At 34.1% G+C, this 27,526-nt stretch overlaps 4 protein-coding genes across 4 annotated transcripts; 2 read left to right on the top strand and 2 right to left on the bottom strand.

Annotated features, from left to right (window-relative positions):
• Window positions 1-464: 464 nt before the first annotated feature.
• Window positions 465-1,948, bottom strand: LOC140744338 (elongator complex protein 6). Its single transcript, XM_073075902.1, has 2 exons — window positions 1,659-1,948; window positions 465-1,432 (listed from the first exon to the last, which is right to left on the bottom strand). Exon 2 carries the CDS (start codon window positions 1,429-1,431, stop codon window positions 691-693), a length of 741 nt encoding a protein of 246 aa, XP_072932003.1. The 5' UTR covers window position 1,432; window positions 1,659-1,948; the 3' UTR covers window positions 465-690.
• Window positions 1,928-6,822, top strand: Dic1 (Dicarboxylate carrier 1). Its single transcript, XM_073075901.1, has 6 exons — window positions 1,928-1,956; window positions 3,818-3,990; window positions 4,460-4,572; window positions 4,816-4,955; window positions 5,204-5,411; window positions 5,583-6,822. Exons 1-6 carry the CDS (start codon window positions 1,943-1,945, stop codon window positions 5,820-5,822), a joined length of 888 nt encoding a protein of 295 aa, XP_072932002.1. The 5' UTR covers window positions 1,928-1,942; the 3' UTR covers window positions 5,823-6,822.
• An 8,164-nt stretch (window positions 6,823-14,986) lies between these two features.
• LOC140744167 (diacylglycerol kinase epsilon-like) lies at window positions 14,987-26,757 on the bottom strand. The gene is made up of 6 exons (XM_073075659.1): window positions 26,701-26,757; window positions 22,773-22,946; window positions 17,453-17,621; window positions 16,980-17,032; window positions 16,696-16,785; window positions 14,987-16,235 (listed from the first exon to the last, which is right to left on the bottom strand). Exons 1-6 carry the CDS (start codon window positions 26,755-26,757, stop codon window positions 16,023-16,025), a joined length of 756 nt encoding a protein of 251 aa, XP_072931760.1. The 3' UTR covers window positions 14,987-16,022.
• LOC140744080 (uncharacterized) lies at window positions 20,339-22,203 on the top strand. The gene is made up of 4 exons (XM_073075545.1): window positions 20,339-20,600; window positions 20,784-20,897; window positions 21,314-21,507; window positions 22,048-22,203. Exons 1-4 carry the CDS (start codon window positions 20,534-20,536, stop codon window positions 22,201-22,203), a joined length of 531 nt encoding a protein of 176 aa, XP_072931646.1. The 5' UTR covers window positions 20,339-20,533.
• Window positions 26,758-27,526: the final 769 nt, after the last annotated feature.

Here is a 27,526-nt window from a genome sequence, read left to right as displayed (position 1 = left end):
ACTGGGGTTTTTCGAGCGTATTTTAGTATGTCTCATTTTTGGCACGCCGTACAGCGCGAACGACTTGATATTTAACGTTTATGTAGTGTCGTTCTCATATGACTCGTCTAAATTCTGAGTGACAGGATATTTTTAAGCAGTAGAGTTTTTTGGTTTATTATAATTCTCTAGTAAATTATATAAATACACTTTTATTTAGTGATTTTGAAATTTTATTCTTTGTTATAGTTATGTAGACTTTAAAGCATTAAAACTCATGTAAGGGGGTACACAAGGGCCCCACATGGACTGATAATAAAATGAGGCCTAAATTTTCAGTTGTCAACAATTGACACTTTATCTAATCTGAACTACGTCAATGAATAAATTTAGTCAACTAGTTATGGTGATAAAAGGTTTTTAGATAGATCTACAAAATCTTTAGACTGAGTAGGCACATCAAGGTTAAAAAATAAGAGAATATGTATAGTTACATTTTTTATTCCATGTTTACATACAAGTTATTGTAAAAAGGCACTTTGTATACTAGTCTTTTCTAAGAAATTAATTATAATTTACAATATACACAAGTAGCCTAATATATACAATCCATCTTATCTTGTAGTCAGTCTCCTATTCTGTTAGGAGTTGGCAACCTTCCAAAATGAAGTGGAATGCATACCAGTTTGTTACTTATACTGTATTTAAAAATTATATTGTTCCCGGAGCAAACAATTTCACTCCTCTGTCAAACAACTTGAATAGATATTGATATGATTTCTGTTCTAATGTAAATAGATGTTCAAACTTTTGAGTTGGATGCTTTATAGTTACATGTCCTGAAACTTCTGCACTCAGTCCTGAGGACAGACTTTCCACTTCTACTATTGTATTAGATTTATGAGACAAAAGGTTTGCTAATATATGTGTAACATCACTTTCGTTTGCCACATTACAATGGCACAGGAAAAATGAATTATCAAATTCTCTTATCATATCTATAATTACTTTACAAATAGTATTGACATCTTTAAGTGTGAATTGCAAATCAAACAAATGTGACACTCCCTCTAGGATAACATTAACCATGCCATGCTTTTCTTGCATGGATCGTATTTCCTTTTCTATTTTAAGTATTAAGTCTTGCAATAAGAGTTCTTCATTAGCCAATGTCTTGTCCAGTATTTCATTACCAGCATTATAAAATTGAACAAATCCAGAGTCTACTGATTTTTGTAAGTTATAATTCATCTTCAGGCCAATATTCTGGTAATGCATGAACGAGTTATGAGTAAGTATAACAAATACAGCCTTTTTATTTTTTACACAATGCCCAAGAACACAACTAGTTATGAAGGAGCTATCACAGCCATTTATTTCCTTGGCAACAATCACTTTACTCGAAAATAGCTCCTTATCCAACTCAAGGCATGTCAATATATCGGAAGACATTCTGAAACAAAACAAACTCACATTTACTATCTGATTATAATGACTATCTTTGTAAAAATTTACACTGATATTATAAGAGCGGCGATAAGTGTGACGGAGCTCGTTACACTATCGCCTTCAGTCTCCCGCTTGGTTAGTCTCGCGTCTTCCATGACCTTAGACGGACTTTCCATAAAATAAATAATTTATAATATAGTTTATTTATAGGTTATACGTTCAATACCTACCTGAATTTTAATAGTATAATCTATGTGGCATAATTAGTCGAATAACAGGAACTGCCAGTGCCACTAGCCCACTACGAAAATAATGTAAGTTTATCGCAATAAGGATACTTAAATGGGATTTTACTTTCTTTTTATTCCAATAGGAGAAAGTTGGAAATTAATTCATATCTGTATCATTACTCAATAAACAGTGTATATATCGTTTAACTTATAAATATATTATAATGAAGTAGAACTGCAAGAATTACATTTATTTTAAATATTGCTCATCAATCTAAAATCTAATGACATTTGCCATGTAAGTACTAAACTACTAAGTAGACATGCATGCTATTTTAATTTTGTTTTTACTGCCTTGACTTCTTGCCTTTCAGCCAAGGTTTATTATGTTTGCTTATATCGGATTATATTATTATCGATATTCCCAAATGGATAATAATAGTCTAAGATACCGATGTTTTATCGATATAAAACATAGTTAATGCAATATTATTACTTAATTAATTACGTGAATCAGAAATACCTTAATTATTATTATTTATATGTTTACTTTCACGCCAATAAATACAAATAACCAAAAAAATAAAAAAAATAAAATTAATAACAAAAAAATGTTCTACTTCAACCTTCTTCAGCAAAACTTTTAGATTAATGTATATTTCAATAATATCCTCTGGAATTCTAATGTTATCGATAAAAATGCTATTTTAGCTCTTCGATAAAAATGTCGATATTACTACGTATTACTACTTACTTCGAACCTTTCAGCAACTTACATCTCTAATGTAATAAAATATTCCGATATATTGCATCGTAGTGGTATTATATAATATTGTTCATATATATCATATGGTATGGTATGGTATATATATCATATTGTTCATATCATATAGTGGTATACTCCCTGCCTAACTGCTAGTCCGCCTGAAGTTGCTGCGAGCACGTGCAGTTACACAATTTGCTATGGCGACTAGACTCATTTCTATATTCAGATTGGACTAGCAGTTTTACGCGAACTATACAAAGACAAAATATGAAATTATATAAACACAAATTAATTATGAAAAAATATCTAGCGGATCTACAGTTTATTTTATTACAATGATAGTAGCAGTCTCTCTAAACAACTGCAAATAACTCGAAAAATAAATAGATGACAACTCTTAATAACTGCATTCCTATAGAATAACTATTAGGTAATGAGATGTGCAGAGAGAGGGAGAGAGAGTACTTAGAATCGATGTTAATCGATTATTGTTACAATCGTTACTAAAATTTTGACGTATCTGTCGTCCAGTGGAAACAATGAGCAGTGACAGTGTTACAAATAGGACATAACTATTAATGATGTGCCGAGTCGGCCATTTTTGGTATCAAAATACTTTAGTACTCATAGAAAAATAATCAAGTTAGAACTCTAGTCCAGAGTATTCATAATGTACTCGATAAAGTACTCAAGCATTTCTAACACATAGCCATAAATAGTACAAAGTCCAAAATAATTAATCACAATCACAAAAAAAAAAACACAAAACAATGTCACTCACTAAACAAAAATAAACAAGTTTTAACATGCACAATTCCTGTATACACTCGTTTAGCTATATAAGGTATTTAAGACTCTAGTCAGTGTACGAGTACCGTCAGTATTCGGGTATCATTGGTACTCGAGCATGTGAGTACTTACATAAATAAGTACTCGAGTACTGACTCGAGTCGACCTGACACGGCACATCTCTAATAACAATATGACAGCTGACTTGGGCTGTCAGCTTAACTGTCAAATTTACACGTTCCTGTTTGTGGTTGCGGCTGTTTGCTTTGCGAAATAGTTGCGGTTTCGAGAGTATATTATATTCGTTATACATTAATGTGGCAAATTGGCAACTTCGGAGTTTCGGAGCAAGTAGTTTGACAGTTGACAATGAGAACATGTGTGTGCCTGAGTAACATAGGTGTACGACTGAGGTTAAATTTACAATCCGACAATGTTAATAATGAGATAAATACCTAGTAACGAGATGCACGACACAATATTACATAATGTAAAATGAGAAATCATGACATAGAGCTCACCTTGAAATACTGGAGCTTATTATGACCGTTTTGTATTTGCCAATACCTGCTGGAGTGAACAAGTTGTGAATAAAATATTCCAGTATGAGCAAGGGAAAAGAAGTGAAGATTTCGAAATGGTACTTCGGGGGCCTGGCGTCGGCGGGGGCGGCCTGTATCACGCACCCCCTGGACCTACTCAAGGTCCAAATGCAGACGCAGAAAGGAAAGAATATATCGATGTTAAAACTTACTGGAATAGTTTTAAAAAATCAAGGTTAGTTCACACTGCATCCTTTAATATGTTAAAGTTTAATTGAACATTTTTTATTTTTAAGAAAATTTGTATGTGACTGAAGTCTGGAGATAATTGTTCTGCAAATGAATTTCATGTATTCATGTATTTTAAAATTATTTGATGGTATTCTATGATATAGTTAATTAAAATATAACAATATGATTTTCTATAAATAAGTTTTAGTAATCATAGTCTACAATGTAATAATTTGAACAGTATTTGCACATATATTCATGAGATTAAGACTGAAATTATTTCAAATTATTAAGTGCACTGTTAAATTTTGAAAAACTAGCTCAGAATTCCCAATGCTTTTATATCAACTTCATTTTTACAATTTTCCTTTTTTCATGTAAATATTGTTTAATTTAGACTTAAATATTTTACTTTAAAAAATTATCATTATTATTTGATAGTCCTTATATTATGTGTCAGAATGTAATTTTAGGTATAACGGGCTTGTATAATGGAATATCAGCCTCTCTCCTGCGCCAACTAACATATTCCACTGCTCGATTTGGAATTTATGAAGTTGCAAAACAGCAACTTGCACCAAAAGATGTGAGTATATGAATGTGTATTTCTTTATATGTTATAATATAATAATATTCTTAAAAAACTTGCATGAAACAGTTATAATATGTCAGGAAGTAAATAGTAAGGTATTATATATAAGTTGTTATTCTAAAACGAAAAAAAGCACAAATATATATTATATTATGATGATAGATGGTTCTTTTGTTGTATATAGAGATTTATGTGTGTGTATTTGATTACCAATATTATATTTAGGTATTGTTTTAGGGCCGTAATATGCCATTCTATATGTCAGCATTTCTAGCTGGCCTGGGTGGATTTGCAGGAGGATTTGTTGGCAATCCAGCTGACTTGGTTAATGTGCGAATGCAAAATGATGTCAAACTTCCACCTGAACAGAGGAGAAAGTATGTTTATAGCTTTTTATACTAGATACTACATATTTATGTTACTAGTTGATACACAAAATAATCTTTAATTTAAATTTTTGGAAAGGTTTCACTGACAAGATTATTGACGGACAGACAGATGCTAAACTTATAAAAAACTATTTGTTGAATAAAATTTTGAAAATAAATTGTCATGTTCTGGTTTATAAGTTTTAGTGCCAATACTGTATTTTTTCAAGTTTCTATGATAAGTGCTTTATTTGCAGTTACAAGAATGCTATTCACGGCTTGTGGCGTGTAGCAACACACGAGGGGGTGTTGAGGCTGTGGGCGGGCGCGTCGATGACTTGCTCGCGAGCCGCGCTCATGACCATCGGCCAACTGTCCTTCTATGACAGCATAAAAGCAATACTGCTGGCTTCTCCCTACTTTGGCGATAATGTTGCAACACATGTCACATCAAGCCTTTTGGCTGTAAGTATTTCTCAAAACTACCCTTCTAATGCCACCTACATTGCAATATGACAAAGCAAAGGATAGGCTCAATTAAAATTAATTTTATAAATAAAATTTCTTACTTATCTAGCAAATATTATAATAAGATGATGGTTGTATTATTGTGTTTTAATTGACCAACAATTTCAGGGTGCAATTGCAACAACACTTACTCAGCCAGTTGATGTTTTAAAGACCAGGGCTATGAATGCCAAACCAGGTGAAGTAAAAAGCATCTTGAAACTTGTACAAAGTACTGCCAAGGAAGGTCCGCTGGCTCTCTTCAAAGGTTACATTCCAGCATTTGCAAGACTTGCTCCACACACCATTCTCACATTTGTATTCCTAGAGCAACTGCGAATGAACTTTGGTATAATTAAACCAAAGTAATTTTTAAAAATATACAGCATACAAAGGGCCTATTGCCAAGTGTTCACTTATTGTTACATTGAGATTAAGTTTAACATAACATAAGTAGAAGAAATTATAATATAACGGTACTATATAGAAGATCATATAAAACTGTTCCTATTGTTTGGAATTAAATTTAAAAAATTGTTTGTATATTGGTGTGGTTTAAAATATTTTTGTGGGATATTTAATCAATGTGTACCCAATGAAATAAGTAATATAATATTCAGATTCTGTTCTCATTGTCTAACTCTGTAACTTCATAGTTCTTACAGGCTATGCTAAGTTACTGAGCTACAAGTTTTTTTTTTATAGATTTTATATGCTTGTAGTTTGCTACATATCATTGCTTTTCCTATGTATTTACGAAATCAGTTCAAATGAATCATTTTACTTTTATATTTGTCATTATTTTTATACTATTTTACAGTGATATGCATTATTTCTTTAATTTGTAAAACAAGTAACGATCTGTGACTTTGCCTAGGTTAATTGGCAGGAACAAAGTTCCTGCTTTAAAAAGAATTATTTACACACTCTCATTATTCTTCTTTAATTTTCTTATCTAGAATAGCATAAAATTATTCTTTGATTATTATTTTATATATATTTTGTTTTATATTACTATAGGAGGGATTTTAACAAAAAATTTACCTGAATTTTTTTAGACCTGTGACAGAAATTATTAAAATTACTTACACGCATTTTTCAAAACATTTATAAATCTTTTATTTTTAATAAGTTTTCTTGAATTTATTTATTTTACAGTATTTTAAAATGCTTATTAGATTCAGCTTTTTTTGTTAGTTATGCAAGGTACATTCTTTGGGTAGGTAGGCATTATTTTAATGTATATTTTTATTATGTAATGAGTAACGTATCGGGCGCGCTTGAATAGGTACATATGAGTATACAGAAAGAATGTTAACAATGTATATTATTTGTAACATCTCCAAATATTCCTGTTAGAATTATTACTAAACTAAACGCTTTCTACACTCACAGCCCCACACTAGGATTCCCTGTATCGTGGGTGCTATGGACACACACAGAGACAAATACACAAACACCCAGACCCAGAAACAGAAATCTAAATTCATCATTTAGAAATCTGTCTGGCCGGGGATCGAACCCGGGACCCTCTGCGCGTCAGACCGGCATGGTGACCGCTCCGCCACGCGGGTCGTCAATTATTAGGAATTTATTAGGAACATTACAAAGAGCGAGCAACGTTTTAATTCATATTAAAGTAAATACGTAGGTTTCCTTGTTTATAAACATCATTATTAAATTACACGATTTAAAATATGTATTTATGATTCATACCGTCAGTCGGCAATTGTGTTTACTAAAATGCTGTGGATGTAAAATAACATATCTATTTATGAAACTAACGTTTACACAAAATAGTATAAAGAATTATTATCTCACAATTTGCATTGACGTAGGTACCTATAACCTATCTGTTAGGTATGCTGATAAAATTTGTTACTGAAAAGCCGCTAATACGCAGACATTAGTGAATATTCCGTCAGCGGTGTGGAGCGTGGCCTTTCCTGTGGCTATTATTAGGCAATGTTATGTGTACCTATTCAATATGACGTGTGTACCTAGAACGTGAAAATATTAGTTGCGAATAGCTTACAGTTAGCTAAGGTATTAGAATGTTCATGCGACCGGAGAAACTAATGCGATATAAACATATATTATATTGTGATTGTTATCTATTTAGATAGTAGATAAGTACCTATAGGCATTATAAGTAAATACAAATATCAAATGATAAGATATACATTTATCAAAATAAACTAACCGCCCATAGATACACAATTTAGTGTGTACATATACATATTGTACCGAAAATAAATGTTATAATAATATTTATTTAAAATTTTGTATTATAAAATATTTGGGTTATTTATTTAATGAAATTGAAAACTAAATGATGTTATGGTGAAATAAAAATATTTATTATTTCATATTGTGCCAAATCCTTAAATTCTGGATCTTATTTATGTATGATTTCTATAAATAATTTTTTCCTCGAATGTTAGCACATTTACTACTGAAACTGTGTTATGAAGTATTCCATTTGGAATGAGTACAATAATAGTTAGATAATTATTTTTTGATGTTTTTAACTTGTTAGTTATACATTCCTCGGGTAATCGAAAGACGTGCCAAGTTTGGGCTTGGTTATATATATTTTTTTATTTTGTGACCATTATAAAACCAATTAACAATGAAAGTAATCTTGGCATGATTTCAATTGTGTGACTACATATTTTAATATTTTATAAAATGTAATGGTCTTATTAGGTCCAAACAGCACGCATTTTTTATACTTTGTTTTTAATTGGGTGTGGGAATATATCAAACATTAAACGATTGTATTAATTAGTCACAAAAATGCAACTTTATTGCGTTATGTACATTTATTAGACTTATATAAAAATGTGTTGTAACTAGATGTTGTTGTTAATGTAAACTTCCAAAGTACAACAAAAACAGGACCAGTTCCCGCAATATATTTACAGGCATATAATAATTGTAATGTATTCTTCCAATCCTACTATTTCAAACTATTGACTGTACCAAATTAAGGTATCAAATTATTCAAATATACACTATAGATAAACTAGTATGTAGTTACTAGTCATTTAGATATGCTTTTCTTGTTGTAAAGTTACCTAATGAAATACATAGTGTTCCAGTTTATTAGTGGTTGTATATTTATATAGTAATGTGTTACAATATCGTCGTGTTTTATTTTTATCCTCTACTTTTTCATGACTTCGTGACCAATGAGTTGTCACATTAATTACTAAATTATACCACAAAACACTTTTGAAAGATAGATCGCTAATTTCGTTACTTTTTAGCTCTTTGAATTGTAAAGACCACACACATCCATCCATACATATATCGATACTGAAATCAACATTGGTTTAAAAGAATAGAAATGCTCATGATCTTGTATCGCTGTCGATCAATGCCTAAACTGATCGTGTAGTATTTTTATTCTTTCAATAAAAGAGTCGCTATGCATAATGATAATATATGACGTCCATTACATAACGATGATGTGATAAGGACCATTTATCGTCACGACCGAACTAGTATAGTGAACTGTTTGTCAAGTCGATAACAGTCAATTCTTATAACACGAGTCTTATACAAACAGATCAAAATAAATGCAAATATTTAAAGTAACACAATAATGTTTTAAGGAAAATATAGACATTGGTATAGTCCGCGTAAAACTGCTAGTCCGCTCTAGATAAGTAAGTAAATAGATAAGTAGTAAATCATGATGACTACACCTGCTCGCAACAACTTCAGAGCGGACTAGCAATTTAGCGCGGACTATTATAGCTTTATGCACCCCGCTTCATCTTGCAATTTTATTATCTTCAAAGATTATCGGGGAAAGACAAAGGATTCGTTAAGGAAATTTAACTTATTTTTATAAGAGGATAGTATCGTAATAAATCGTAAATATCATTGGATTAGATTTTTTCCTTATTCGATAATAATTAAAGTCGATAATAATCGATTTAATAATTTGATTAATATATAATATAATAGCATTACGTAAACTAAGTTATATTTAGCTATTATCTAAAATAAAACTCATATCATTAGATGTAACAATTTTATTTCTACGTAATGTAGTGTAGATGAAAATCATTAAAACAAATATATTAAAATATGTCATGAAAATTCTAACATACTTACCTACATGATGTAGTCTGAAGAAATAGTAAAATGAAGTTAATTACCACAATCACATTAATTTTCAAAATAGACTCTTCAATTGATTTGTGTAAAAATTAGAATGCTTCGAGCGAATGTTATTTTGGAAAAAAAAAATACATAAACTGAAACATTACGATCATTTCTTTGGCTGTCATGATATGTATCATGAAACGAAATAAAATAATTAATACTTAACAACTTAAAAAAATAATAAATATATTCTTTAATCACATCTTTGGCTTATTTTATTGTTTCATATAAATTATATTACATGTAATACATTAGTGTATGATTGCACATTTTACAGTTATATTAAAACTAGGTATCGCTTGTGTGCGCTCGCTGCTAAAGCAGCTCGCGAAACGGTTGTCTTCTTTAGTTTTGCGTGCAAATTTTTTTTACATTTTTTCCCCTATATTGAAGTTTTATTCATTCTGTTTGGGGCTGTTTGGAAAAGATATGAGTTAATATTTGCAAAATACCAAGAATGGTCGTGATTTTTTTGTCTATAAGCCATACATTTTAAAGACATAATAAGGAGACAAAAGCTTGAAATATTACATACAAAAATAACTATTTATAAAAATTGTTATTTCTTGTATGACAACACTAAAATATTTTTTTACCAAAATGTGTAGTGCCATACATTTTAAAGACATAATAAGGAGACAAAAGCTTGAAATATTACATACAAAAATAACTATTTATAAAAATTGTTATTTCTTGTATGACAACACTAAAATATTTTTTTACCAAAATGTGTAGTCTATTAGTACATACAAACGCGTCATACATTATTTCTATATATTATATTATCTATATTAATTCTATACTTATAATAAATCTGTAGAGAGATCAATTCTGTACAAGAAATATATTTCCAAAATAACTATCAGGGGGTATTTAGGGATCGATACTGATGTCAAGAATGCAATCATTAAAATTTTTGTCTGTCTGTCTATATAACCGTTATAGAAAAAAAACTACTCGACGGATTTTAACGAAACTTGATACAATTATTTTTCATACTCCTGAGCTGGTTATAGTATACTTTTCATCACGCTACAATCAATAGGAGCAGAGCAGTGCAGAAAATATACCTCTTACATTATATCCTTTTTTTTTGTAAATCGTATATCATATTTATCCTGTCCATCCTTTGAAAATATCCAAATATACCTAATAGATTATGGCCCTTCTTTAGTAAATCTTATATTTTACCCCTCTTTTAAAGTCACAAAAATGTTGAAGATTAATACATTTTGTATCCTTTACTTGACTACATACTACATCCACAAAATCTGTGTCTGTGTCTGTTAATAAATAATTATACATTAATACGTAAGAAGAGAATCTAACATCTCACGCCCCTTCCTGCTATGTGCATGGTAGGGCTACACTCCAAAAAGAATAATCACGGGTAAAATTCATATAGGTAACTTAAGCCACAAACAATTTAACACATACAACCAATTAAACTCAAATAAATAGAATACTCCAAAACTCAAGTCATAAAAAAATTTCAAACCAGTTATTGCTTTCTCAACATACCAATAAGTTACCTCATTAAGATTAAATCATATACATTTTTAAACGACTCATAAATTAATTCCGAAATATATACTTATAAACCCTGTAACCGATTTTTTGTATGGCAGCACTGAAATATATTTTCACCCAAATGTTCAAACCATAGATATATTATCCTACTGACGTAGGGTTCAAACTGTTAGTAGCTAACAACGCCACGTATTAGGTAATAACTTCAAAAGGAGACAACAGTTTTAAATATTACATACAAAGATGCATGCGTATAAAAAATATTATTTTGTGTACGGCACCACTGATTTTTTTTTTTACCACAATGTGAAATCTATTGATACCTACAAACGCATCGTACATTTTAATGTTGTCAAAATATACAACAGCTTGAAATATTTAATAGAAAATACATATGTATGAAAATTATTATTTTTTGTATGGCCACACTAAAATATTATTTTATAAAAATGTGCAGAATATTAGTACCTACAAACGCCTCATACGTTCTAATGATATCAATAGAAGGCAACAGCTTGAAATATTGCATACAAAAATACATATATATGAAAATTATTATTTTTTGTATTGGAACATTAAAATATTTTTTTACCAAAATGTGCAGTTTATTAGTACATACAAACACGTCATATATTATAGGGTTGTCAAAAATATACAACAGCTTGAAATGTGACATACAAAAATGCATATGTATGAAAATTATTATTTTTTGTATGGGAACACTGAAATATTCTTTTACCCAAATGTTAAAACTGCTAGTATCTACAAACGCCTCTTACATTGGAATGACATCAAAAGGAAACAACAGCTTGAAATATGGCATACAAAAATGCACTTGTATGAAAATTATTATTTTTTATATGGCAACACTGAAATATTTTCTCACCAATTTATACAGTCTATAAGTACCATTAAACGCCTCATACAGAACACTGACGTTTAGTGACGCTGGGCATGGTGGTGGGGCTCTTTAAAGGGAGACAACAGCCCGAAACACCACATACAAAAATACAAATGTATGAAAATTATTATTTTTTATATGGCAGCACTAAGTTATTTTTTAAACAAAATGTGCACAATATTAGTACCTACAAACGCCTCATACATTCTAATGTTACCAATACAAGACAACAGCTTCAAATATTACATACAAAATACATCTGTATGAAAATTAATATTTTTTGTATGGCAACACTAAAATATTTTTTTACCAAAATGTGCAGTCTATTAGTACATACAAACACGTCATACATTATAACGTTGTTAAAAATTTGCAACAGCTTGAAATGTGACATAAAAAAATGCACATGTATGAAAATTATTATTTTTTGTATGGCAATACTGAAATATTTTTTTACACATTGGTACAGTCTATAAGTGCCATTAAGCGCCTCATACAAAAAAATGACGTCAAATGGCGGCAACAGCTTGAAATCTTCGATAATCCTGTAGAAAATGCATTTGTATGAAAACATTATTTTTGTATATGGCAACATTGGATGTTCGATTTTTTACGTAGGGTCCATTTGAAATAAAAAATATCTCCCATACATAACTTATATGCTCTGTCTACGGTTTCCACCCAAGTACTCAAAAAGTGAAAATCGTGAAAAAAAATTCTGTATGACAGTGTTGCCAGTTGATTAAGATGAAAATGGTCAAATGCCATTACGGCACCCAAAAAAAATAGTTCTGTGAAAAAAACTCATTAAAAATATTTCTCCTTCTACTTTTTACATTTTTGAATGAAAAGTTCCAAAAAATGTATGAACGATGAAAAAAAAACTTTACCTGGCAACACTTCGAGTCGAGTTCCATGACCGCCCGATACAAAGCGACTCGCTCAAATGTTGCCAACCTCAAAATATTTCACTTCGAAAAATGCATTTTTTCGTACATTTTACAAAATGGCTGACACAAGGTGCGCCATCTGATTAAAAAAAAATAATGTTGCCATATGATAAAATTGAGGATACACACCGGCGAACAAAATAAAAATATCGAAAAAATATTAATAAAACCACCGCGCTACGACCCCACAAACACACCTCGAAAAATGAAAGATTTCAAACTCAAAAATCTCGGCGGCCATCTTGTTTTTCCATTTTTTTCTAATTTTATCGTAACATTCGTGCCACAATTAGCCGAAAATGATACCAATCTCAGGTAGGCGCGCAGAATAAAAAAAAAGTTGAAAATCGCAGGAGGGCCGCCATCTTGAATTTTGTATGTTTCTCATTTTTCCTATAACCACCATAATATACCAAAAAAATATCTCATACATTATTACTACCCCCCACTAATAGTTTAGGCTGGGCTACTCGAAATGTCAAAAAAGTGAAAAAAAAAATCTAGCTCCCAGTGTTGCCAGTTAATTTGGATGAAAATGGTCAAATGTCATTACGACCCCCCTGACAAATACCCATGTAAAATATTTTCATTAAAAATGTTTCTCCTTCTACTTTTTACATTTTTGAATGGAAAGTTCCAAAAAAAGTATGAACGAAGAAAAAAAATCCTAAACCTGGCAACACTTCAAGTCACGCTCCACAACCGCCCCATACAAGGCGATTCGCTGAAATGTTGCCAACCTCAAAATATTTCACTTCAAAAAATGCGATTTTTCATACATTTTACAAATTGCCTGACGAACGATCCGCCATCTGGTTAAAAAATTAAATAAATCCAATTTGGTAAAATTGAGCATATATCCGAGAAAAAAAACGAAAAAAATAAAAAAAATATTTCAAAAAACACATCAGTGCCACCCCGCGAACACACCTCGAAAAATGAAAAATTTCAAACTCAAGTATCTCGGCGGCCATCTTGTTTTTTCAACTTTTTCTAATTTCATCGTATCAGTCGCCCTCAAGTTAGCCGGAAACGATACCGATCTTGGATAGGTGCAAAATAAAAAAAAAAGTTGCCCAATCCAGCTCGGCCGCCATCTTGAATTTTGAAAGTTTCAGATTTTTCCCAAAGACACGGAGGCAAATAAAAAATTCCACTCATACATCAAACCCACCCCCCACCACTCCTTCAGGTCGATGAAGTCGATTTTTCGTAAAACTGAAAAAAAAATCCTGCGGCCAGTGTTGCCAGTCGACATCGACGAAAATGGTCAAATGTCATTACGACAGCCAAAAAAAATATTCCTGTGAAAAATGTTCATCAAAAATATTTCTCCTTCTACTTTTCATATTTTTGAATGAAAAGTTTGAAAAATTGTAAGAGTGGGGAGAAAAAAACTCAAACCTGGCAACACCTCGGACCGAGCCCCATGACCGCCCCGAACAAAGCAAATCGCTCAAACGTTGCCAACCTCCGAATATTTCACTTCAAAAAATCCGTTTTTTCATACATTTTACAAATCGCCTAACAGACGACCCGCCATCTTGTTGAAAAAAAAAAAAATCCGATTTGGCAAAATTGAGGATATATCCGAGAAAATTTTAAAAAATGGCAACAAAATATTAAAAATCCCAAGAGATACGACCTCCCAAAGACACCTCGAAAATTGAAAAATTTCAAACTCAAATATCTCGGCGGCCATCTTGGTTTTTCATTTTTTTCCAATTTCATCGTAACACCCACCTGAATATTATTCGAAAAATAAACAAACATCAGCATAAAGTAAATAAATAAAAAAGTTAAAAATTTTAAATCGGCCGCCATCTTGAATCTATGGCTTCTCATATTTTTCCCTTTGCCTCGGGGGGGAGAGGAGAAAACCCGCCATAGACAACAAAGTCGCTCCTCGCCGGCATCATGGAGAACGGCATGTCAGTCAGTCAGTGGTAAGTTCAGGATTATATATATATAATTTAAAATTGAAGACAAATAAAACTAGGGAAATTTGGATATAGAAAACAAAGTATGTCCTTTATGTGCGCTATTTGAAGTGACAATGTGGGCTAAATTTTAATTAAATGCTTTATCGAAAAATAAAATAATAATAATCGAATAATCGATATGAATAATCGAATAATCGAATGTAATAAATTTACTTAATACAATGCATTGTTTAAAAATAAAGGGCGTCAAATTAGACGCTATGTTTGAGATTTGAGAACAGATACTTTAAAATTGTGACTTCACAAATTTCTTACAATTAAATGAATACATGTTTTTTATCAACTATTTAATTTTAGAGATTCATACATTTAGTAATTATTAACACTGACATTATTTTAATACTTGTAATGAGTTACAATCTTCCTAATTATATCATGTTTGTTCAAAACACATTGAATAGGGTCATTTTTATGACACACAAGTATAGTTTACTTGAGGAAAATCTGTATTTTAAGCTGAACAGAAAAGGTTTTTTTAAACGTTTAGTTTACATACATCTGTTAACGGAAATCATATTAAAATATATTATTTATTATTTACGCATGACGTAATACTATGTAGATATTTGCATTCACACGACAATAAATATTTTTAATATCACATACGGATGTAGTATAAAACAGTGATACCCCAGTCCGAGGTTCAAATCCCAGGTACGCACCTCTGATTTTTCAAAGTTATGTGTGTATTAGAAATTAATTATCACTAGCTTATACGGTGAAGGTAAACATCGTGAGGAAACCTACATACCTGAGAAATCTTAAAAAAAAAAGTTTTCAAAGGTATGTGAAGTCTACCAATTCGCACTTGGCCAGCGAGGTGGACTATGGCCTTATCCTTCTCATTATGAGAGGAGACCCGTGCCCAGCAGTGGGACAGTAATGGGTTGATGAAGAAGAAGATGTAGTATAAATTATTAGAACATGAGTAGAACATAAATTTGCCGTTAGGCAAACGTTTTAGAGAAATAAAATGGTTTTAACAGCTGTTTTTAGCCTAAATTTGCTATAATTCCCCTTTATTTTTTAATACAATATAGTTTAATATGCTCACCAATCTTAAAGGACTGTATACTGCTATCAAGACCGTCACCGTATATAAATAATAATTAAAACAAAAGGTTATTCTGGTCGAGTGACGGCGCTCGCAGCACCAGGCTCTGTCCCGCGTGCTCCATGGTGATGGTGGCCGGGCCCTGCATCCACGGCTCCCCGTCCACTTGCATTGCACATGTTCCGTTCAATTCGATTTGAAATACAAACGAAATGGTAAAAAGAAAAATAACTGTACTGAAAATTTCACTAGGGATGCCTGTAATAGGTATAGGTGGCATGAACGCAAGTCCCAACAACAATTTTTAAAGAACCCAAAAAGCAAGTGAGTAGCCTATCACCTATATCATTGTAGTCTCCTCAAGATAAAAACTTGTTTCCAAAATATACAGACAGACTAAATATGTTTTTATTAAATCGAAATCAACGATTTTTTATAAGTGCGACAAACATAGACCTTTTTTTCAAAAGATAATATTTATGTTCTATTCCAGTAATAATTTCAATCAAAAAAATTGATTGTTGTACTTACCTAATTAAAACGAAACATTATCCATTAATTCGTTCATAGAACGACGATTTTTTTTATTTATTATCAATACTCGTATATTGAACACGCAACTCACCTCCACTCTGGAAGATTGAGTGAAACGAAATGGTTCAGCCAGGCCACACTGAAGTCTGGCTATGTGGATTGAGGACGAAATTCCTACTACCTGTAAAATTATCGAACATCTATCAAGTATATAATGATATCGTAATACTTTCATAATCGAAACACTTTAAAAAAACGTTTCGAGATTTGTTGCTGACATACTGTGATCATAGTTATGCAGAACAAAATGTAATATGAATTTTCTTTTGGTGCTGATAAAAATAATTGTATATAATATAAATAAGCAATTTTTACCTCAAATTTTCCGTCGCTCATGCTTTGTTCAGGTACGTCTTCACTTCCCATGTCTAAAAAGAAAAATGTGCCCCATGTAACACAAATAACATTTTAAAGCTTATAAATATTAATTTGGAGCTATACAAAGATAAACGTTATGTGTTTATTTGCCTATATAGTAAGGAATTTAGGAATATTTTAAAATTCAAGCATTTATGTGTATGAGCGTGCACGCGTGTATGAGAGAGCGTGTCCCTACATGTAAGTACGTACACGCTCGTGAGCTGAGCGTGTACTCGTAAGTATGAACGCGTATGTCGCAATTCACATTCGTGAGTATGATCTAGCATGCATCTTATGTACGAGCGAGCGTGGACGCGTGCGTGTATAAGCGAGTATAGGTCCGTATGGGCACATGTTTATGAGCGTGCATGCGTGTATGCGCGAGGCTGTGATGTATTGTGCAGTAGCGTGTGTGTGCGTGTACTGACTCCAGAGGCTGACGCCGGCGCCCCAGCAGCGGATGTTGAGCAGCACGAGCGCCTGCACGGGCGGCAGCGGCAGCGCGCGGCCGTCCGCCGCCACGCGCACGCGCCGCTCCAGCGCGCCGCAGCCGCCCGCGTCCAGCGCGCGCCCCGCGCCCAGCACCGCGTACGCCGCCTGCGCATCGTACACAACATCTCTTTATGTCGCTTCTTCCTTCCACTTCCTTCCGAACGTCCATAAGTTGTTTAACCTTTAGGGCGTCCACCTAGGCAAGAGTGGGCTCCAACCGTCCAGTAAGAGACCCCGGGAACGACGGCGGTAAGTGAGATCGCATACCGTCGTGAACACTAGACATCGCGCTTGGAGGACTCCGGTTGAGTTCCGTCGGAGATCCCGGAGTTCTCTAACAAACGTTAAGGATGACCACCGAGGGGGTACGTAACCAGGCGTCGCTCCCACGTCGTTGGGTACATTTTGAAGGTTGCCCCTCGTTAAAAAAAATGGCGTCCGCCTAAACATGCGGATGCACATCCGCGCCTGGTTGTAGGAAAGTAGCCAGAGTGCACTCGCGTGTTTGTAGGAAACTAATGAGCAGTGGGCGGCGGAGCCCGGCGTGGATGCAAACGATAGGGTCCCGTTTACAGACTTGTTGCTACAGATCAATAGAATGCCGCCAATACATGCCGCTGGTTGCAGGATCACAGGCCGCGCTCGATGCACCCGGGCATGTCTTAGCGTACGGCCTAGGGTCTAGACTCTAGACCCTAGGCCGTACGCTAAGACATGCGTACAAAAACAAAGCCCAACAGATATTAAATAACGCCTTGGAAATCAACCTAATAAAAAGAATCAATCAAATTAATTAAATTAATTACGTAATCTGCGTGTTACCATACCCTTTAAGCTAAGACACAACAGCACTACACTACTGCGGAATTGCTATTGATATTATTTGATACAAAAACATTCTCTTCCATCGAAAAAAATAAAGGTAATCATAAAACTTATTTGATTTTATCATACAGGTGTGAGCACGCAGGTGGATACGCAGGTGTTGTTCACGCTATAATCTTCTTAGATAAGTAGGTCTGAACAGATTAATCCGACATGAATGTATTTAATTAATAAATCTAATTATAGCATATATAGTCTACATCAGGGGTTCCCAAAGTGTGCGCCGCGGCGCCCTGGTGCGCCGTAGAAAGTAAAGAGGGGCGCCGTGAGTCGATCCTCTAATCATTGGACACCACAAATATTGGCGTTTTGGTCATCGATTCAATGAATATCCAAATTTAACATCCAAAGCAGTAAAAAATTTCATTCCGTTTGCAACATCATATCTATGTGAAGCTGGGTTTTCAGGTGTAGCTGTGATAAAGAACAAATATCGGATCAATGTGGAGCAAGAAATGAGAATAGCAGTGTCAAGTGATATTCCCCGCTTTGAAAAACTGTGCGGAGATCACTTAGCTCACCCTTCACATTGATTTGACTGAATAAATATCGTATTTTATTTTTGTTATCCTCAAGTCTTTCTTGTTGTTTTCTGTTTAAATTATTTTATAATAACGTATTGTACAATTTCATATTGTGGTGTTTTAAATTTCGTTTCGATCAACCTAAGGTAACTACTATTATTGTAGTTACCTATTTCGTTAGACTGTCTTCTTCAAATAGTTAGCTAGGACAGGGCACAGGGCGCCGTGAAAGAATATTAAACTTGTAACTGCGCCGCGGGTTACAAAAGATTGGGAACCCCTGGTCTACATAGTTTGCGAATTTGTCCGTTGTATCCATGGGCTTAGATTTAATGAGGGAAGAGGATCTCAAAGCAGAGGGGATCCTGAATCCTTAAGCGACTGTTCCACTCCCACGTTATACGAAACCTTAGGAAATTTAAAACCTTCGACTAAATACAACTTTAAATAATATGTACTATATATGTTTCGCCTGGTCTTCAACCTATTATTGTCCCACTGTTGGAGAGGGGTCTCCTCTCAGAATGAGAAGGATTAGGCCATAGTCCACCGCGCTGGCCAAGTGCGTATTGGTAGACTTCACATACCTTGGAGATTTTTTTTTTATATAAATCTTTCAGGTATGCAGGTTTCCTCACGAGTATACATTTTTTTATAATATTAGAGTAGCAGACGAGCATGCAGTCCACCTGATGGTAAGTACCTACTGCCGCCCATGGACATTTGTAATCAACCCCAGATACCTCTTAAGAGGATGCAAAGAATGCTGCCTCACGCTCTTACTGCTCCAAATGTTAGTCAAGAACATGGCATACTTGTGATATACAGATGCGCCTGGGGTTTAAGCCGGCATGCCTCGAAAAAATATGTCTCCCCTATCAATTCCTTTAATCCGCAACACAACGGCGTTTAACACGGCCGGTGGTGCCGCCGGAATCTTTAACAGGTTTCCTGGGTTATAGCTACCAAATAAATATAACATCAGTTGACAAAAGATACAGAAAAAGTTTATGTTGAAGTTTTTCCAATATAATTTTATTTTTTTATTGATTGTCTCTCGTCTATAGCTACCAAACAAAATGAAGCCTAGCCGTGGTATGAGTTCTAATCCAACGGAGCACAGGATTAAATTGCCGCCCAGAAATAAGCCAGCGAAAAATATTCGTATAGGAAAAATAAGATTTTAAACGCAAGAAGCTTAAATTAAAAGTTAATATACTAATATATTATTCATAATAATATACTAAGTTGCCCTTATGTTAAGAATGTAGACCAATCAAAAATGTACTTCATTGTTGTTACATGAAAAAATAAATTATCTACGTGATTGTTTTTGGAAAAACAAAGTAACAAAATTATCTTAATCTCAAAATGAATAATCATAATTAGGTAATTACCATACCGTACGCTAATTCCTGCACCTGCAATTAATTTCCGAATATTATCCGCATCGGTGAATCAGGAAGATAAAAAATCTGCTGGCATCCTGATACTATAATCAGTTACCAATGGTCGATCTGGGGGACGATAGATAAAGAATCGTTTAAATACCAATGCATTTCAAATCTCAACATCAGTTCTCAGAGACAGTCAGCTCCAAGAAACAAAATGTACAAGCTTTTGGTATTCGTTGCCTTCCTGGCCATCGCCCAAGCAGCAACAAACGTACAGAGATGTAAGTAAAAACATGTTTCTACAATTTAAATATAAAGAATTGTCTCTTTACTGTATACAATGTCTCTGAATGGTCTCTCTGAGTTAAAACTAAGACCCATGCGAATTAGTAGACTTCATATATTTCTACTATAATGAAGAAACCTCTACTATACATTCTCTATATTTCTACAAACTTTTTCAGGTCGTTTCAACGCCGGTAACCTGCCAACCCTCACTCGCATCGAAGGCTGCACCAACCCTCCGTGCAACCTACCCCAACTCCAGAATGCCGTCATCCATATGACGTTCACAGCTCGTGAGTATACAAATATAATAAACGCTCATAAACAGCTAAGGTTAGAATGAATACCGAGAAGATTAGCTTACAACATTTTTAAATACTGTTCGCCTTAATGTTGCCTTAGCTGCCTGACCTGGAAGCTGGAATAGCCTTAGGGTCACTGACCAACTTTCTCTTATTGTCAAAAAGCTTACTTACACCAAAATCTTTGAAAGAAGAACCAACATGGTTCAACCGTAGAGATACCTCCGACACATACATTCTTGAGTCTAATGGAAAGGATGTGAATGCCGGCTAATTCCCATATGATAAGATCTAAATCCATTTTAAATTTTAAATATTTCTCCCTAAGTACTATAATTTATTGAAATGGCAATTGGTCTACTTAATACTATTGCGGACCAATATTTATTTGAACCTGCATTCCCCAGCCCGCAGACTGGCCAACATGCGCACGCTGGCCACCGCGTACCTGAACATGGGCAATCTGGTGGTCCCCGTGCCCTACGACATGGGCGCCGCGGCTAACACCTGCAACTTCCTCACCAACACCCGCTGCCCCGTCAACCAGGGCACCAGCATCAACTACACTCTGAGAGTCATGATTGAGGCTTTCTTCCCTGTCGTAAGTATCTACCGTCCTATATTCACCGTACTATAGACACTATTTAATATTTATTCATATTATCACACGTGATCTGTAAACAATTGAACGGATTTGTTTCGCGTGCTACATAAATCACAGAGACAGAGCTGTCCTGCTGAGAACAGACATTTTGACATTTATTTCGTCTAACGCCCTTTTATAATCTTTTAATACTTTTCTACGAATAAGACTAATGCTTTCTATAACAATACTTAGTAACACTGAAATACTTAGTTCACCCAAAAATAAACTATTATTTTTTCTGAACCGCTTCAATGATTCTCATTTTTCGCTAAGTCCTTCACCACTGTCTATAGGCGTACAGCGCTATATTTCTTTTGAAAATCTTCACAGAGTTGTTGATTACTTAAAAATCTACCTCGATTCAAGCTGTGTGAGGATAAAAATAGTTATGAGACTTACAAAATATGACAAAGTAATAAAAACTGTATACGAAATGTGTAGGTGGTTATGCAGGTTGAAACGAGTGCAACTCGTAATCATAAAATACATTTCTAGGGCACCACCGCCACCATCGAGTTCCGCATCGAAGACAACGGCCCCGTGGTGTGCATCGCCGTGCCCATCCGCATCGTGGGCCCCCGCGCCATCGCCTCCGATGACGTCAACGAGGAAACTGTCAATGTTGTTGACGAACTCCCCATGGACGTTTAGAGATCACTAGCCTTCATTAACCAATTAGACAAATCACTAACTTAACTTCACCATTTTATAAAAAGTAAGCGTTTTATAAATATGTACTTTTGTGCACAAGTTACAAAATTAATTACTAATTACTACAACTACTACAAATTTAAAACTTGTTTCTGTAATATAAATGTAAATAAAATATAATTCAATTAATATATTTCTTTTATTCACTACTATCACAACAGGGTATACGAGTAGTTCACAAATGATAAATTGGTACTGATGAACAGATGATATTATGAAGCAGCGTAGCCGCGTGTTACATTTTGACGTCTACACGCGTATGACGTCACTCGAATCATATGCAACTGACATTTTTTCATTTTTATCTTTATTTCACATTTTATAGTTATTGACATTTTATCTTATTATAGTTTTAATAATATTTTAAATTAGTATCTACAATTTCATAATTTGGATTTATAAAATGCGACTCAAAATTTGACTATAACACCAATGTATACACCTTATTCTACAAATAAAGATTTTTGTATTTGTAGCTTGTTATCTAGTAGCAAATGATCAGTACTCACATAGTTGAGCCAGCGGCTGGCGTACCGGCAGAGGAACTGCGCGCGCGCGCGGTGGAAGTCGAGCGCCACCTGCGCGTCCACGCCCACGCTCGCGTAGCAGTGCGCCAGCAGCCGCCGCTCGCCGCGCAGCCGCCCCAGCCGCCCCAGCCGCCCGCGATGCGGCTTGATCGTCACCTACCAGCTGGGGGCAGTATTGTGCAATATGAAATCTAACTACTGATTACTAACTACGATGACATATAGTAATCAATAATTATAACTACAGATTACAAAAAAATCGTAAAAAGAAGTTAAACATTTTGATTAGCAACTACTAAGTTGTTGTAGTTGCAATCACGATTACATGATTACTTTTCATAACTACATATTTACAATGGGCCTTTAAAAACACAAAAGCGCGCGAATCGTTCATGTACCTACTTGTCGTTTGCTAGGTAGCTAGTTAAGAGCCTGTTATAGCGAAAGTGCAGCGCTAAGTCCTAACAGACCATAGGCGGGAATCGAACCCACACCTTCGGGTTTGAACTCGGATGGCAGTACTCTTATTCCACGTTTTATTTCATTGCAAAATATAATGTCCATAGAATTCAAATAATCTGTAGTTATAACAGAGATTGCAGCAATCAAATTAATAACAAATTACGACGTTTTGTTACGATTAAAAGTAGATAACTACATGTAGTTAACATTGTAATTATCTATATACATATATAAAAGCGAAAAGATACTCACGTTCAAAACGTATTAATCAAGGTTTTAACTAAACTACTGAGGCTACAATCATGAAATTTGAAATATAGCTTCATTTTTTTATAATGTAGATGCGCACTAAGAACGGATTTTTTGATATTCCACCGTTAAAGGGGTTAAATGGGTGTTGAAAGTTAGTATCAAAGTCCGTCAGTTTTAAAGCAAACTGGATGAAAATTGGTATTTAGCTTTCTGATTTAAAGTAATAAAAATCTAATCTAAGGGTTTTTCCAAAATCAACCCTAAAGGTGGTTAAATAGGGGTTGACAGCTTATTTTAAATTTTGCCATTTTGAAAGCCAGCACTATGAAAGTTATCCATTACTTTACTGGTTAGATATAATAGAACTTGATTTCTACCGTTTTTGGAAAATCAACCCCTATGTGGGTTAAGTAAGGGTTGTAAGTTTGTATGGAATTCCCCCAGTTTTGATGTAAACTGTACGAAAATGGGTATTTGGGTTTTGATAGAAAATAATTAAATACCTACCTTCACCATTTTTGGAAAATCAACCCTTAAGTTGGTAAAATAAGGGTTGACAGCTTATTTTAAAATTTGCCAATTTGAAAGCCAGCACTTTGAAAGTTAGCCATTGCCTCACTGGTTAGATGTAGTGGAACTATAATTCTATCGTTTTTGGAAAATCGACCCTTATTTGGGTTCCATAAGGGTTATAAGTTTCTATGAAAGTCCCCTATTTTTAATGTAAACTGTACGAAAATCGGTATTTGGGTTTTCGATAGAAAATAATTAATCACCTATTTCATTGTTTTTGGAAAATCATCCCTTAAGGTCGTTAAATGGGGGTTGGAACTTTATTTCAAACTCCGTTAATTCGGAAGCAAGGACTATAAAAAAATGCATTTGGCTTTCCTGTTGGAAATAATAAAACTTTTTTAACACCATTTATGGAAAATCTACCCTTAAGAGGGTATAATAGGGGTAGAAACTTCATTTAGAAATCCGCAGATTTTGAAGCAGTCTATGAAAATTGGTATTTTGCTTTCTGGTTGTAAATAACATATCACTTATTTTTCCATTTTTTGAAAATCAACCCTTAAGGTCGTAAAATAGCGGTTGGAACTTTATTTTATAATCCGTTAATTTGGAAGCAACCACCATGAAAAATTATCATTGGACTCAATGAAGCATCTGAGTCACTGTTTATTTTAGATCAACCCTTAAGACGGCTATAAAAGGGTGTATACATTATGCCTTTCTGTTTACACATCTGTTTCAGCATTTATAGCAGCTCAACAATCAACCCCATTAGGGTACTATATATAAGTAAATAAAGTTTCTTTGAAAACCGTTATTGAAGTTACTTCCTTTGGCGTGTCTGGAAAAAGAACAGAGTGCAGAGAAGTTTAGTGTAGGGCGAAATTCCACGGGCCGTCGTAACATATATTTTTAACATGGGAATGTATTGCGCGTGCTGAAGTGCAGAACAGCGGTTTTTTAGGGTTCCGTACCTAAAGGATAAAAACGGAACCCTATTACTAAGACTTCGCTGTCTGTCCGTCTGTCCGTGTGTCACAGGGCTCTATCTCTGCAACCGTAATAGACAGACATTTGAAATTCTTACGGAGGATGCATAACGGTAGCTGCTATAACAACAAATACTTAAAATAAATAAAGTTGAAAACAAAAAAGGGGTCCCCATACAACAAAAAGCTATTCGATATTTTTCCAACTAACTAACTTTTGAACCGTTCTAGGTAGACAGTTCAAATTTTCACAATGTATGTACTTTAATGGCTGCTGCAATATTAAATACTAGAAATAAAAAAATTAAAATTTTGGTTGTACGGAACCCTCGAGGTGCGGGTTTGACTTGCACTTGGCCAATTATTAGTAATGCGCAGACCCGCGGGCCACAAGGAAAAGTCGCGGGTCACACACCACCCGTGGGTGTCGGGTTGCCGACCGCTAGTGTTGAATATTAGGTTTCAGAAATTTGGTGATAAAGTATTTATTAATGCATATGTACATAGGAATGTTTTTGAAATTCTTCTAAGGAGGTAAAAGAAGTGTTATATGTATGTATACGGGAATCTTTTAGGTTCGAAGTTAGAAACGTCAAATTTCAGATAACGTCTATTCAGACAAATACACGACAACGTGGACGGGTGCAAATTTCATATATGATAATGCGTAAGTTTATTCAAATTGGCGTACATTTTGGTATACTGATTAGGTACATCGCAACTACTTTGGATATACTGCGTGCCAACATTTTGTCCTGCCGTGGGGTATGGTTGTGGTTATGCGTGGATTAGTGATGGTAATGTGGTAGACACATAGACCTTGGATTAAAATTTTGGACTAGAACAGGGCTACAGTATCCCCTGCGTGTCGTACGAGATTAAAGGGGGACTGTGGAGTTGTGGGCGGCAAGAATGGGAACTCTAACCGCCCAGCCAGAGACCCTGGAAAGAACCACTGTATGTAAGGCCCCATATAACATGGACGGTTCCTATGGAATAGTGTAAATAATAATTATTGTATCCTACATGAAACTTATATTGTAAAGAAAGTTTCATTACAGTCCACTAATTAGACTTTTACTGTATGTTTCTGAAGAAAGCTTGACCAATTTAGGTACACAGTGACGAAAAAATAAAGCTTTTATTATGTGGCAGAATGATTTTTAATCTGTGGTGCGGTGAGGCGCGGTGCGGCGTGGCGGGAGAAATTGAGTTTTGGCGGGAAACTAATTGTCATAATCGTCATTCTTATAAAATATTTATGAAAATATATCATCTTCCTCCAAATGTTTCTTTTATTGTGATACACTCAAGAAATATAGCTTTATAATTAATTAAATATTAATGCTACTTTATCGTTAAAATTGTTACAGGTACAAATTAACGATTACAGTTATTTGTATGTCATATCATATTTTTTTTACGCGGGCGAAGTCGCGGGTTAGCTAGTCTACTTATAATCGTATTTAGCAACCAGATTACAAATTGTAGTTAACTACGCCCTTCACTGGCTGGGGGTGCCGATAAGTATAAATACGTAAACGCTTTCTACACTCACAGTCCCACTCTTTCCCTGTGTTGTGGGTGCCATGGACACACACATAGACAAATACACAAACACCCAGACCCAGAAACAGAAATCTAAATTCATCATGATATCTATCTGTCTGGCCTTAGATCCAACCCGGGACCCTCGGCGCGTCAGACATCAAGTATCGTAGAGTTTCATTGGTTGACTCTGAAGGCATGTTCCTATTGTATTTTTGCAGTAACAACGTAGCATCGTACTGCATTGCTTTGAGGAGTACTTGAAAATTTTCCTTTTCCTTTAGTTTGCCATATAACATTGCTTTTCCAGAATTTGATCCTTAGGGGCCGTTCAAGTATTACGTAAGCAGATTTATTACAATTATTTACCCCCCATCCCCGTTGTCAGCAAAAGTAAGCAAAGCTCTTACCCCCTCCGCATGCACGTAAACATTTTTCAATTAATGTATTGTTTTTTTATATTATAATTATAAGTTTTAAAATGCCTAAACGTATGCATTATGTGCGGGAATCCCCGAAAATGCGTCTCGTTTTCAAGCCAAGACAATGTGAGAGTTATCGTTTCTGTAATAAAATAATACTCATATCATTAGATGTAACAATTTTAATTCTATGTAATGTAGTATAATACATGAAAATCATTACAACAAATATATTAAAATATGTCATGAAAATTGTAACATACATTATGTAGTCTGAAGAAATAGTAAAATGCAGTTAGTGACCACAATCACGATAATTTTCAAATAAGACTCTTCAAATTTATTTGTACAAAAGTTGGAATGCTTCGAGCGAATGTTATTTCGTAAAAAATAAGGTACATAAACTGAAACATTACGATCTTGGCTGTCATAATATGTATCGTGAAACGAAATAAAATAATTAATACTTAACAACTTAAAAAATAATTAAAATATTCTTTGATCACATCTTTGGCTTAATTTATTTTTTCATATTGTACTATTACAT

Source organism: Epargyreus clarus, unplaced genomic scaffold (genome assembly GCF_041222505.1).
Source record: "Epargyreus clarus isolate Ecla_fem2 unplaced genomic scaffold, WU_Ecla_fem_2.2 ptg000008l, whole genome shotgun sequence".
NCBI lineage: Eukaryota > Metazoa > Arthropoda > Insecta > Lepidoptera > Hesperiidae > Epargyreus > Epargyreus clarus.
Note: the sequence above shows the minus strand (reverse complement) of the source record. Positions and strands in the feature narration are given on the sequence as shown.

Bases quoted from the DNA above. Each gene is read 5' to 3' on its own strand.
- LOC140744338 (XM_073075902.1), bottom strand. From the start codon at position 1,431: ATGTCTTCCGATATATTGACATGCCTTGAGTTGGATAAGGAGCTATTT.
- Dic1 (XM_073075901.1), top strand. The intron at 3,991-4,459 runs GTTAGTTCACAC...ATGTAATTTTAG, and splicing joins AATAGTTTTAAAAAATCAAG to GTATAACGGGCTTGTATAAT. The intron at 4,956-5,203 runs GTATGTTTATAG...CTTTATTTGCAG, and splicing joins CCACCTGAACAGAGGAGAAA to TTACAAGAATGCTATTCACG.
- LOC140744080 (XM_073075545.1), top strand. From the start codon at position 20,534: ATGTACAAGCTTTTGGTATTCGTTGCCTTCCTGGCCATCGCCCAAGCA. The intron at 20,601-20,783 runs GTAAGTAAAAAC...AAACTTTTTCAG, and splicing joins AGCAACAAACGTACAGAGAT to GTCGTTTCAACGCCGGTAAC. The intron at 21,508-22,047 runs GTAAGTATCTAC...ATACATTTCTAG, and splicing joins TTGAGGCTTTCTTCCCTGTC to GGCACCACCGCCACCATCGA.
- LOC140744167 (XM_073075659.1), bottom strand. From the start codon at position 26,757: ATGCCTTCAGAGTCAACCAATGAAACTCTACGATACTTGATGTCTGAC. The intron at 17,622-22,772 runs GTGAGTACTGAT...TACGATGCGCAG, and splicing joins CCAGCCGCTGGCTCAACTAT to GCGGCGTACGCGGTGCTGGG. The intron at 16,236-16,695 runs GTGAGTTGCGTG...GTGCAATGCAAG, and splicing joins CTCAATCTTCCAGAGTGGAG to TGGACGGGGAGCCGTGGATG.